General features: G+C 39.3%; 1 protein-coding gene across 4 annotated transcripts in view; it reads left to right on the forward strand.

The window, feature by feature from the left end:
- SPOPL (speckle type BTB/POZ protein like) overlaps positions 1–13,032 on the forward strand; it is a 130,025-nt gene that overhangs the window by 26,577 nt on the left and 90,416 nt on the right. For 2 of the 4 annotated variants that reach the window (XR_008437864.1, XM_053982283.1), the window contains exons 9-10: positions 616–758; positions 843–896. Coding sequence is in view for 3 of the 4 variants with exons in the window: in XM_053982283.1 (XP_053838258.1) it covers positions 616–758; positions 843–896 (197 nt within the window). In the remaining variant the exon portion in view is untranslated. Of the gene's footprint in view, positions 1–615; positions 759–842; positions 897–2,940; positions 7,128–11,137; positions 11,220–13,032 lie in introns of those variants that run through there. The other 2 variants (XM_053982284.1, XM_053982281.1) reach the window with 2 other exon arrangements.

Consider the following 13,032-nt stretch of genomic DNA (forward strand, 5'->3'; position numbering starts at 1 on the left):
AAAAGGTTGATTATATAAGGTTGGCTATTATAAGGTTGATATATATGATTGTCTGCAATACCAGAAAATAAAAATAAAACCTGTTCAGACGTGACATCCTTCAAAAAAAAAGCACGGTTTATTAATGCAAAATATAATATAGGAATGCAGTTTTTTCCCATCAAATTTCTTGTAGGCTGTAGCAAAGGTATGAAGGAAATTAGGAAATTCAGAGATGGATTGGGGATAAAGTTAAATTTGTTTTAAGCAATGTAGCTGATGAAACTCCATTGTATCATTATTTGTCCCTCAGTTAGAGATGTGAACCTGTTCAGTGCTGATTTGGCTCCTTGCTCCTCCTCCCTTACCAAGCAGAATTGAAATGAAAACTTCTGAATGGGTTATTTTTGTTGTTTGATAAAAACTCTGTCAGCAAGGTCTCTAATTAGTTTTTGCCAGGCCTGATGCCTGGGTTACATTTGAGAACTGTTCAGTGCAGCACCCGTGGGGAAGCAGTTTGATGTTAAACTTGGGAGGCACCAAGCCTGGCTGGTGGAAGTGTGTTAAGAACTGTAGAGATGAGGAGAGAAGGAATGAGTTTGAGGAATGATTAGTGCAGTTTTTCTCTCTCTCCAGTATGCACTGGAACGGCTGAAGGTGATGTGTGAGGAAGCACTCTGTAGTAACCTCTCGGTAGAAAATGTTGCTGATATTCTTATCCTCGCAGATTTGCACAGCGCTGAACAGCTAAAAGCACAAGCAATAGACTTTATTAACAGGCAAGTAATACTTGTGAGACTCTAAATATATTTGTGTTTATATTTGGTGTACTTTCTCATTATTAGCAGACTTCTCTCTTGCAGGTGCAGTGTTCTTAGACAACTTGGGTGTAAAGATGGGAAAAACTGGAATAGCAAGTAAGTTTCCCTGCCCCACGATGTTCTGTACAAACACTGCTAAGTAGACTGCAGATCTTAAGAACTGTTGCTTCATTTCCACACTACTGAGGCCTGTCACTGACTGTAAGTAAAGTAGGATTCAGCAGATGCTACCCCAGTTATGATTGTGACTCCCCCTCTAAATGACAGGGAATGTTAGCTGCTCTCCAGTGTGAGATCCTAACAATAGCTGGTTTTCATTCCATCTCCCAGGGGCATAGTGCTGTGAGGTGAGGGAAGCAGCCTTTATAGAGAAAACCATTCTCATGAGTATCCAGGTTTGTGCCTGGAGGAGTGATAACCCCAGTGAGGTTTTGAGACTTGCTTGGGTCAGTGTGAGCCTGCAGTATTTCCACAGAAAGGAGGGCAGTTGCTGCCTTTGCCTTTGGGGACGTGTTTGTGCACCTTCTCACATGCCAGCACAAGTGCTCTGGAGGCCACACAACTCGTCAGTCAGGTCCCTCTGACTCTAAGGGCTCCTGCCTACACTGGAAATAGGTTGAGGCTGTGTGGCTCAGGCTCTGGCACTGATTTCAGCAGCTCAAGTGAATCACAGAGTGGAAGACAGCCAGCTGCAGAATAGCTGGTGCTAGGCTCCAACAGTGTAAGGCCAGTGGAGCACTTACTTCTTACCATCAGAATCTCCAGAGAACTTAAAGGCTGTGTTGTACCACTTCGTTTAAATTATTGTTTCTCCTTGAAACAAAAGAGGTTTCACAGACATAATGATTGAGCATGATGTGGAAAAGAAGTGGGTGGTGAAAGATAAATAGTAAAATACCAGTCATAGAGATAAGTCAGAATCATAATTTATGTAACTACTTGATATATTTCTTCTCAAGTGACTTGGAAGTTCCTGAGCTGACTTCTGTCTTGAATGTTTGCTAGTTAACATGCCGGTCATCTTTGCTTCAGCTGAAACATCTACAGTAATTCAGGGAAATAATATGAGAGGGCCTGGCTTAATTTGCTGACTCTGGGCACCAGGGAGTCTGAACTTTAGTATTGTTTCTCAAGGCCCTTACCTTCACTGACTTGCAGCAGCAGATTAAAGGCTTGCATTAGAAATCTGCCAAAGTTTAGAGATCATGTGGTGTAGAGGTCAGCTGATAACTTCATGCTTGATAATGTTCCTGAAACAGCGTGAGGGTGCTCACAAAAGGCTTTTGAAAATGCAGAGGAATGGGAACTTGGGATTGATGCATATTAGTTCCAAATTACGAATTTATCCTGTGTCAGTGTTACAAGCAACCCAGCCAATATAATCTTCTTCATGTGCAAAGTGAATTTTTTGCTTTTTTTCTATTATTTCACCAAAAAGTAAATACATACATTGAGTAAATACATAGTTTTTTATCTCCTGGGTTGTCAATGTGATATTTGCTGAAATCTGTTGTTGCTTTTGTGTTAGTTAAAAATCAGCAGTGGCCATTGAAAGCTATTTTGAATGTGGCCCATCATCTGCACTGAAAAAAGAGTGAATATTCTCAATATGCTCCACTGGTACTGAGACTGCAGGCTCCCAGTGAAGGGGTCTGGAGCCAGCCAGCTAATCTGCCTTCATGGCTCTTTCTAGGAGATGAACTACATCATTTTTGAGGCAGTTTCAGCTGATTCATCTTGTCATCCTTCTCTCTCCCCAAATTGAGCATGCCCTTTTATGTAATGAGATTATCGTGTCTTCCCTTGCTTTTTGTCTCTGCACTAGACCTCATTTTCTTCTAGTTTTCCTCTTTATTATTTCTCATGAGCAATTTCAAGGTGGTTATTCTGACACAGTTCTCTAGCTGAGGTCTGGCTGGTACTGAGTAGAGCAGAACAAGTACCTTTTGTCCCACATCTGATTATATTTCCATACCCAAATTGCAAGCTGCTGCTTCTCTCTGTTGGCACCTTCCCTGGCACTCAGTCTGTCCCACAATATTTGACTGCCCTTCTACAGCACTTCTGCCTTGCCTGCTCTTCTCCAGTGTGCATTTGGTTTGTAAAATGGTGTGACTGTTCTTAATGCTTCTGTTTTCAGCCAAGCAACAGACATAATGGAAACTGCAGGCTGGAAGTCCATGATCCACTCCCACCCTCACTTAGTAGCCGAGGCCTTTCGCGCTCTGGCGTCTGCACAGTGTCCACAGTTTGGCATTCCACGCAAACGGCTAAAACAGTCCTGAAATCTTCCATGAACTCTAGAGAAATTGGACTGACTCCACTCCTCCTTGTCCAGAGGTGTTTTCACAAACCATAACAAGAGTTTTTGTTATCTTTGTCCACAGAACAGAAGCTGAAAAAGCCTATTGTTTGCTTTTCAGATGGATAATTTATGGTTTAATCCTCAGCTTTAAATTAGACTGATTACTCTAATTCACTGAAAGGCCTTAAATTATCTTCAATGACTCTCTAGTCCATATAGTCTAATGTATCTTGATTTTTTTATTATTATTTTTTAATGTGCCTTGTCTTTTTGACTAGGCTCTGCAGGATTGCACTAGCTCCATAATGCAGTAAAGTTGATAACTGAAGACTAATTTTTGAAAGGGATCTTCCATTATTTTCAGAAGAAAAAAGAAAAATATTATAGTTTGGTCCTGTGCTAAGTGGAAGGTTTTGGCTGGCCTCTCATTAAAAGCACTTGAACCAGAGGCACATCATGTACACTAGGCAAGTGCTAAATATAGGGAGAGCCTGTTTACCTTCAGCAAATGCTCACAGGCTATTTATGGCAATATACTGCTTTGAACATAATTTATTTTTCATTGTGGGGGCAAATATGCAATGGTTTGGCCCAAAAATGTATTTTCATTACAGTTTGTAATGCTTATTGTGTGTGTGTCAAAGCTGTCCAAGCGGTGAAGAGAAACACAGAATAAACCTTTTGCTTGTGTTTCTTTACGGTCCATCATTAGTTTACATTTAATGCAGAACTGAACGAGAGGTAAAAGAGCTCAATGTGAAAAGGAATAGTGTTGTATATGGAATAAATATATCCCAGTGTATGGTTGCATAGAAAAGTCAAGGATGCATAGAATGACCAAATGTAAATTGAGGAAATGGGCCAAATGGATTTTGAATATGCACTTTTAACGTGTAACTTTTGTATGTTGTGTGGTACATATATATTTTGCTTTTGATGAATTAATGAGGTACAGGTAATTGTGGCTTAACTTTTTAGATACATTTTAAGATGCCCACAGCCACATGGGATTTAGTTTTGTTAGAAAAGAAAGGCATGTCTTTTTAAGACTCAATTGAAGGTGGCTATTGCGAGCTTTCATATTTAAGTAACAGAATATTTTCGCTTATTTGAAAAAGGCATGTGAATGGTAAAAACTTTGAGGGGATTTTTCCCATCTTGACGTACATGCATGGCTCCCACAAACACCTGGCGAGGCTGTGCACACATCCAGGAGTAGTTCCCTGAAATGTCAGATGGTAGCTGCAAGCAGAGACTTGCTCAGTCTTGCATTTCAGTTATTGTACTAGCATTGTGGATGGTATTGAAATTCTGCATAATGTGAAAAGGATGAAACATTTGTAAACTGCTTGTCATGGGCCAGTTCTTTACTATATGAACCTTAGCTTTAATATCAACATCCTCAGTGTTTGATAGCTTTGTTTACAATTGGGAGGAAAAGTCTGCAGTAGTGCACACTCTAAATGTTCCCTGAGTTATTGCATTGAGTTTACTGTAATAGTGATAATATGCTGTATTTCTTTTTCGGGGGGGAAGATTTGGGTTTTACAGTGGGGAATGGGAGGAGATCTCACCTAATTTATAAACATCTTTGCGTAAGGGTTTGAGCTTGCCTATTAAAAAAAGTCATGCAGGGAAGAGAGAGGAAGAATTTCAGATTGTTTCTCCATCCTCATTTCATTGAGATTCATCTGACTTGCTCTGAATAAAATTTTTAGAGGAATGAATATATTAATTTTATATTTTGGCATCTAGTAAATCACTTACAAAGGTAAATTGGAAGAAAATGCCCAGTCCAATTTTGAAGACTAAAACCTCTAAACATAATTTTTTTCTTACCCTCTAGCTAAAAATTTATGATGGCTAAAGTGTAAAATCAGAAATTTTAATAATACACAAGGTGTCAAATTATATATTTACAGAGATTTATCCATTTTTAAATATTTATCTAAGATAAGGTCTCATAAGCATTCTCCACAACAGGATGTGAAGGTGTTTATTCCAAAACCATGTTTTTGCTGCACTGTGTAACGTGTTGGGACTACAGCTCCTCATCCTCATCACTGTAAAACTCACAGCGCTCACGTGCAAAGTGACTTGAATATTTAATGCTGTAATGATTGCCCAGGTCAGCCTGTTCTAAAGTAACAACTTACAGTAATCAGATGGAAAACGTAAGGATTTCTAGATTTTTTTTTTTTTTAAAGCCTAATAGCACACTTTGTACCAAAAAGTCAGACACTGTGCTGTGATATCATAGAGTGTCCCCTCCTCGGCCAGGCAGTGTGTTACACCAACAGGAAAGAGCCCTCTGCTCTGCCCATCAGGTTAGATTGGACTTTATTTATTTATGTTTTCAAGTTCTGACAGATCTTGAGAAAAAGGTAAAGCAGTTGCTGTATTCTTAAGTGAGTGCACTAATTATTCACCTCTTTAATTACCTACATGCAGTGTTCTCACTGGAACGGGACATTGATCATTACAACCTTCCCCTTTGGATTCAGTAGCTTGGCTTCATTCCCCACATCTCAAGAACTTGCCCTTAAAGCCTCAGTTGGAAGTGCAGCAGATCAGGAATAATCAGTGGTCAGGTTTTTCCAGGCTGAAATCCTGGGGGTTTTCCCTGGTTTTCCCTCCAGGTTAGGAATATGCCGTATGAAGGTGCCATGTTTTGGCTTGCCAACACTACTCTCTCAGATAGATGTGAACCACCACTTCTGTGCTTTTCTGGGGAGAACCCTGCATGTGTCCTGTGTGTGTGCGTGTGTGTGTGTGTGTGTGTGACTGTGTGGTGTTTTTTGTCAAGGGTGACTTTCTAAAAATAAGGACTCAATTTGCTGTTAAAATGCTGTTATGTATTATATATATATTTTTTTTTTCTCCATTCAAACCTCTCCTAAGGAGATGCTTTGGGTGGAAGTTGCTTCAATAAATAATCCTTATTTCCTAGTCCATTTACTGCATGCAGAAGTATGAACACATTGTGCCTTTTTAGGAAACTGTTGCAATGAAGGGATGATTTAACAGGGTGATAGGTCTTTGTAAAACATTTTTAAAGGTGAAGAAGAATACTCTTTGGTACACAATTGAGATGGAAAAGTTCAAGTTGCATTTGACCTCTGTTGCATGTTGATTCTTGCTTCCTAAATTCAGTTTCACTGAGGTAAAAACTACACAAACAAGTGGAATAAATATTACAGATACAAGTTGAGTACTGGTATATTTTTGTGAGATTGTGATAATATTTGCTGTTACAACATAAGTGTATGTCAAAACATGATAATCATGGACACAAGGTTACTGTAGTTCTGATGTTTTTCTACACATTGAGTATTTAGTATAAAATTCACCTTTGCACAGGAGATCAGTAGAGGACCTACATGGAGATTGTGTTCCTTTTAAATCCTCACAGCAAGGCTTCTCCTTTGGGAGGATAAAAGCCATGTGCAGTATTCGAAACTGTGTTTCATAGAAGACAGTGAATTGCAAATGTGAGGTACTGCTACCTGAAATGTTGTCGAATTTTGTTGAATTTCACAGTTGATTAAAATTCCTAAGCTTAATTGCTCTTTTTTTTTTTTTTTTTTTTTTTTTTGTAATTGACAAATGGAATGTTACCTGTCCTCTGTCCATTGTCAATAGTGTATTTAGTGCAGAGCTTAGCTCCTTAGCTAGCCAAGACACTTAGTCTCATATCTTGGCTTCTGCTTACAGTAAATGGACTATGTTTGTAAAGGGAATTCACTATTTCAAGTGTTTTGCAAGGAACTTCACTGTATTTGTAACCTGGTTTTTGAAGGCTTAAGATCAATGAGTCCTATTTTAGAAGTTAAACCAGTGAAATGATTTGGACCTGTTTTGGGGTGGAAATGATATAAAGAATTCAGATATGTAAACAGTCGTATCAAACCATCCAGCCTTTTTTATCAGCTGATGTTAATGGTGAAATACTTTTTGTACCTTGTTGCTGAAAATATTTTTGCGTTTCAGCACATCAAGTTACAATAAAGTTGTTACTTATACAGAGTGTGTCTGTCTTTATTTGTTGTCTGTACCTGCATTAGTTCCCAATGGCTGCCTTTGCTTTGAGAAGGAGATTTTATCAGCACTGTTTGTCTAATGTCAAATATGCTGCTGTTCTTTTGGGGAGGATCATCTTGCAGCCTTGCTCTGATCTCCATTAACTTGGTTATTTTTGTGTTTTGACACTTTAAAGCTCTGTACAGCTTAACTTGCCCACCTGAGAAGTGTCTCCCTTAGCACAGACTCTGTCAGGACTGGTGGGAAGAAAGGTTGATGCTGTGATAATGATGATGGGATTGATGGGTTTCAAATCTGCTTTCTTCTTCTACCCACCATCAAAAACCATCATCCTTTGTCCTGCCAAAGAGTGGAGGCTACTAATGAGCCCATCCAGCAGGAATGCTGTTGGCATGTGTTACAGGAGAAGTGGTGTGTAAGAGGAGGAGTGCTATGTAAGGGGTTTCATATGGCTATAAATATTTGCAGTGATATGTGGCTTTGGACATGCTGAAAATGATGATGTCAAGGTAAGTTATTTCATAAGAAGTGTGTATCTGGGTAGGTACATGCAACATTCTCCAGGTGTGCTTAAAACAAAAAAATTCATCCCTTAACTGACTCCACAATGATCCAGTCTAAGGTTCCTCGTGGGGTTTATATCAATAATGGCAGAACTCACATCCCCTCAGACAGCTCAGTAACCTCTGAGGGGAACAGGACTGCTTACCACTGAGTGGTATCAGAATTATTGATACAATCCAAATGTCTGACCTGAGCTCCAAATTCCAGATAAACAAAGAATATTAAACTTTGTTATTTCTTTATTTAAAAGGCTATATTTTTATCCTTTCTGAAGATGGTTTTCCTCACCATAACAAGATGTTATGGTGACATCTTGTCACCATAAAAAATTGAGTTAAAAAACCACCTGTTTTCTTTCTATAGCAAATTCCAATTTTTTTAAATGTGAAAACAGAGCACATGAAGAAAACTTTTTCTCCTTTTAGTTGAATATTGTTGAAATTATTTTGCAGTGTTGGTCCAGTACTGTGTATGTCTTCTTTCTTTAAAAGGGGGAAGCTCAAATATTGAATTTCTAGTGGTTTTTACCCTATCAGCCTCTGTCACCATCTCTTGCTGTACAGGATTGCCTGTCCTGCCCTGTGCTGAAGGGATGGTTTGATGTTGAATTATTTGAGTGCAGCCTGAGCAGTCAGGTGAGAAATTAAAGTTGATTAAAGTGAATCTTTGTGCCACTACTCCAAACTTCATTTTCTATGTTTTAGATGGCTTCAGTTACAATTACTATTCAAGGTAGAATATTACCCATTCCACTACACATTTTACTTGCCATGTTTATTAAGTAAATTACATTAAAGATGCAGCTGCTTCTATTACACACAAATAACTTTGCACTTAACATTGTGAAAGTGTGCTAACAGAGGAAATGGTATTAATTGCCGCTTAAAATTAGTCTTTGAACAGTTTATTTTTCTGCAAACATCTTGACAGTTTTCCCCTAGAAGAACGTGTTTCTTGTTTTCAATTTTGAAGATTCCTTCTTTGTACTCTCAGAGTAAGTTGGAAAAATACAAGGAGTCAAGTGAAGCATTTCAGATGTGAGATGCAAAGGACTTGCTTTTTCCATTACAACACTGCACCAAGGAAAAAAACCCATCCCAGGCTCAGCTGAGAGAATTCTTGAGTGCTTTGGAATGGCATTCCAGGGGGTGTCAATAAGTTACATTTTAAACAGTATGTGAAGTTGGTGCTCTAAGTGTAAAATTGGGCTTCTTGGGAGTCAAGTATAACGAACAGAAACAAGCTTGTGATTTTGAGACTCGGGAAGAAAAAACAACTTTGGAGAGTTTGCAAGGCCTTGGCTTATAGAGAAAGTACCAGGAGTACCAGTTTTGAGCTCTTGGTTCAAGTGTTCTGAAAGAGCCTCAGAGCTGCAGCAATACCTGGTGATCATCATCCTGTCAGGCAGGGAGCAGGGCCTTCTTTGAAAATGTTACCTGACACCAGCATTTTTGTCTTGCGTTCTTAGCAGAGTTTGGAGCATAACAATATTTTCGTGCAGGTGCTGTGTTTCAATCAAGGGTAGGTGTATAATGAGTGGAAATCTCTGCTTTGCCCAACTTATGCATGTTTCATGCGTTGGCAGTGATAGTCATGCAGAAAATAAATTACATCATGTCAGACTTGGTGCTGCTGATCAGAATGGAGACAACTGGTGCTGCATTTTAAGCAGTCACAGTTTTTGACTTCCCACGTTTCTCCCTGCACAGTTGACTGAGCCATTTCTGTTAAAAAGGGTAAATTCTGAAGCGTATGCAAAAAGCATTTTAATAGGATGAAATCTTAAAGCATAGATGCTCTAGCTCAGTCTGACCTATTTTAACCTTACTTGCCACATAAACTATTTATATTTTCCATTTTTAAGTTGGCGACTTCTTGGGAAGCTTTGAAATTAATTTTATGTATTATATGCACAGTTTTCTAACCCAGCTGTGTTTATTGAGTCTTGAAACTTTAAAACAAACCACCTACTTGCTACTGAAGTGTACAACTAAAATGTTTACCTCCAGCAAAGACTTAATCTTGCCTCTGGTACTTGTGCCGTGCCCAGATTAAGAGCTCTGCTGGTCTTTGTAAAGCCCACACCATATTTTTTTAAATGGAGAAAAAAAAAGTCAGATAAATGGTACATCTTGTCACTGTCACCTCTTGCAGATGGGCTGCCCTTGTCAGACACACACATGAGGGAGTTCTTGCACTACCAAGCCCTCATTCCTCCCCCACAGCAGGACTGGGGGTTATTGTGCTGGATCAAGAGTTTTTACCAACTCAACTCAAATGGGGAGGATTATTGCAGGACCACAAATAGAGGGACATAAAATATTTGCATATTTATTGGCTGTTCTGGTCAAGATTATTTTGAGGGGTGGGTATGGGGCAGGGTGGATATTTTTTGAATGCAGCTTTTTCTTAAATGCCTTGCTGTTCATCTCTTGTGGGTTTTTTTGAATGTGTGCTGGCACGTCTCAAATAATGTAAATAAATACAAAATACTTAGTGAACCTGCAAATGCTTTGTAGTGAAATTTGGGCAAGTTCAATTTTGCTGATTTAAAGAAATGGAGATGCAAATTTCCTCATGACAGTGCCTTATAGCAGAAAATGTGTAGTGTCAGATGTGGTTAATCTCAGAACAAACTATAAAAGGGGTTAAATTGTATACTAGATTAGGAAAATACTCAGTATTTTACCAGTAGTGCTAGAATAGCAGGCATCTACTTCTGACAAGCTGACAGACCAGAGAATTGAAACTTAATGAATCTTAATGCTTTCTGTCATGTACTTCAATTTTCTCAAATTATTTCTCCAATTAGTTCTAGTCTTTGTGAAGGAATGATTAATGATAATTAATAGATTCTTATAATTTGCATATTCAATCTGCAGTGTTTCTAAAAAAATACAGATTTGTGTATGTGAGCGAGGCTGGTTTGTCTGTTATTTCTTTGGGGTGCTGGGGTTTTTCAGATTTTCAGCTTTGTACTTCCAGCTGAACAGGGAGAATAAGATGGATGCATTAAAGAGTTTAGTATGGTCTCTCCAAATAAATAATTTGGACATAACCCAAGGCTTCAATCTTTCCTATAAAGATGTTTTCTCTTTAGTGGATAGGTAGGGAATATAGGGGTACAAAGTTATTGCCAGGAGCTCAACTCATCCTGCTTCAGCTTTGGGAAACATTTACAGCTGCAATGTGGCAAAACTGGGCAAATCCTGGAGGGCATCTGCTCTTCAGAGGTTGATTTTGGTTTGTTTATTTTATTTTCTTTTTCGAGTCTCTATATGCCTCCTTTATGTTGTCATTAATTTTGTTTTACCCTTGACAATGCACACATGGAGGGATTTATCCAAATAAATAATCATACGAATTTTGTGTTTAAAATCAGTAGCATGAGATTTTGAAAGTCCCTGGGTTTTTTTTGTCTGCACAGGAGCTCAGGTTTTCCATGCTGCTCTGCAGATATCCAACATTTGACTCATTAAAACAAACCCAAAACCTGCCCCCGCTCTGGGAGCCTGCAAGGGTCTGTATGTCTGAAACCAGCATCTCTTTGGGTAACTCAACAAATCCTTTTTCTTTAGATACACTTCATCAAAGAAATGGAATGTTGGCAGTTTCAACTACTTTTTAAATCAATAAATGCTTCATTCTAGTTGGTTTGCCACCAGTTAAATACGTAGTGTTTACTGGGGCAGTGTGCCCCAGTTAGATTCACCTCTGAATATTCTGTACAAATCATAATTGAAGTACTTAAGCAGAGTATAAAAACTGGCTTTATGGAAGAATTATCCTGAAAAAAATAGTGTGGGTGTTCAGAATGTGTTGATCTGGTAACCAAGGTACACACTCAGCAGGAGGCTGCAGGTTTTCAATAAGGTATTGGAATATTCTGGGCAGTTAGAAACTAAGAGGCAGAGGTAGAAGGTTGCAGGTATTTTATCACTTTAAAGGAGAAAGGTTTAAAGGACCAAGTTTGGGGATTTTTAAAAATAATCAGCTGTTGAGGCTGCTCCATGTGGTATAAAACAAAGCATGTTGAAGTTGGTCCAATTTTGTGTAATAAATATTCAAAGTTACACTCTTGGTTATAGTCATACTATGAACAGTTTTGTGTTTACTTTGACAGTGCTGTCAAAAGAATCCATAATCTTGTTGCTTGTTTGCAGAGATCAAACTAAACATTTGTTCCTGATTCCCTGGATAAAAATATGTAGGGGAAGGTGCTATTGCACTGAGATTGTCTTTAACAATAAACCTGGTTTGTGTTTTTGCATTAATTACAAAGATGAAGAGAAGTTTTTCCTGGCGTATTTTTCTTCATTCTTTAGGAGCAAGAATGGAACCTAGGGCTGGCTCAGCAATGTTCAGTGCCAGTGGGACAGCATCAGGAATAAAAATAAGCTTTATTTGGCTGTATGTAGAGATTCTCACCACAGAACCATCAATAGTGCTGTCATAGTTTTGTAATCTTTGCTTGCTTCTTGTAGGGCTAAAACTGGTGAGAATAGGCTTCTATTCCTGCAGCTCCCCAGGGGTTAAACAGCTGGGAGGGAAATGCTGCCCTGGAGGGAGGCAAAGAGCATGGCTGGCCACTGCTCACCTGCCCACAGCCATGCTCCTGCGTGGGGCTGTCAGAAGCTCTTTAATCAGCAAGTTTGGCTTAGATGGAGAAGCTGGGGGTGAAGTGAAGGAGGGCACTTCAGTGCCCACCCCAGTGCCCTCCCCAGGGCAGTGGGAGCAGTTGAGCAGCCAGAGGAACACCGGGGCACTTGCAGTTTGCTTATGTTATGATTGTTTTCTTTTACATCAACAGAAGATTCATCAAATAATGGATGAGCAGAGGATGATGAGTGCTTTTATTTCTAGTGGATTTGGGCTGGAAGGACTTGGTGTCCCTTTCTCGTGGTATGTCAAATATTCTTTCCCATTTGCACCTTGCAGAATTTATTTTGTCTCCCTCTCCTGGCTATCAGCTGCTGAGAGTGGGTGAAGGGAAATGACAGTAAGGGACAGATTCTGGCTGTGCTGGCCTCAGTAACCTGTGGGTTGGGGCAGGGCTACTCTCACTACTCTTGGGAAGAACTGCAGAAATATTTGGGAAGGGAAGAGGATCTTTCTTTGGTCCTTGCTCGCAGAGCTGTGTGCCGACATCATGTGTGTCCTTCTGCAGCCTGGAAAAGGGATTTGAACAAAGACACATGGAAGAGCCTGGTGTGATGATGGTACAGTTTGTTTTCTGAAAATGTTGGTTTAGCAGAATATTGCCCTTATTGCAGAAACTCCCGAGCCAAATGCACGTGCACATTGTGAGCTTTAATGTGCTTT

Source organism: Vidua macroura, chromosome 7 (genome assembly GCF_024509145.1).
Source record: "Vidua macroura isolate BioBank_ID:100142 chromosome 7, ASM2450914v1, whole genome shotgun sequence".
NCBI classification, from domain to species: Eukaryota; Metazoa; Chordata; class Aves; order Passeriformes; family Viduidae; genus Vidua; species Vidua macroura.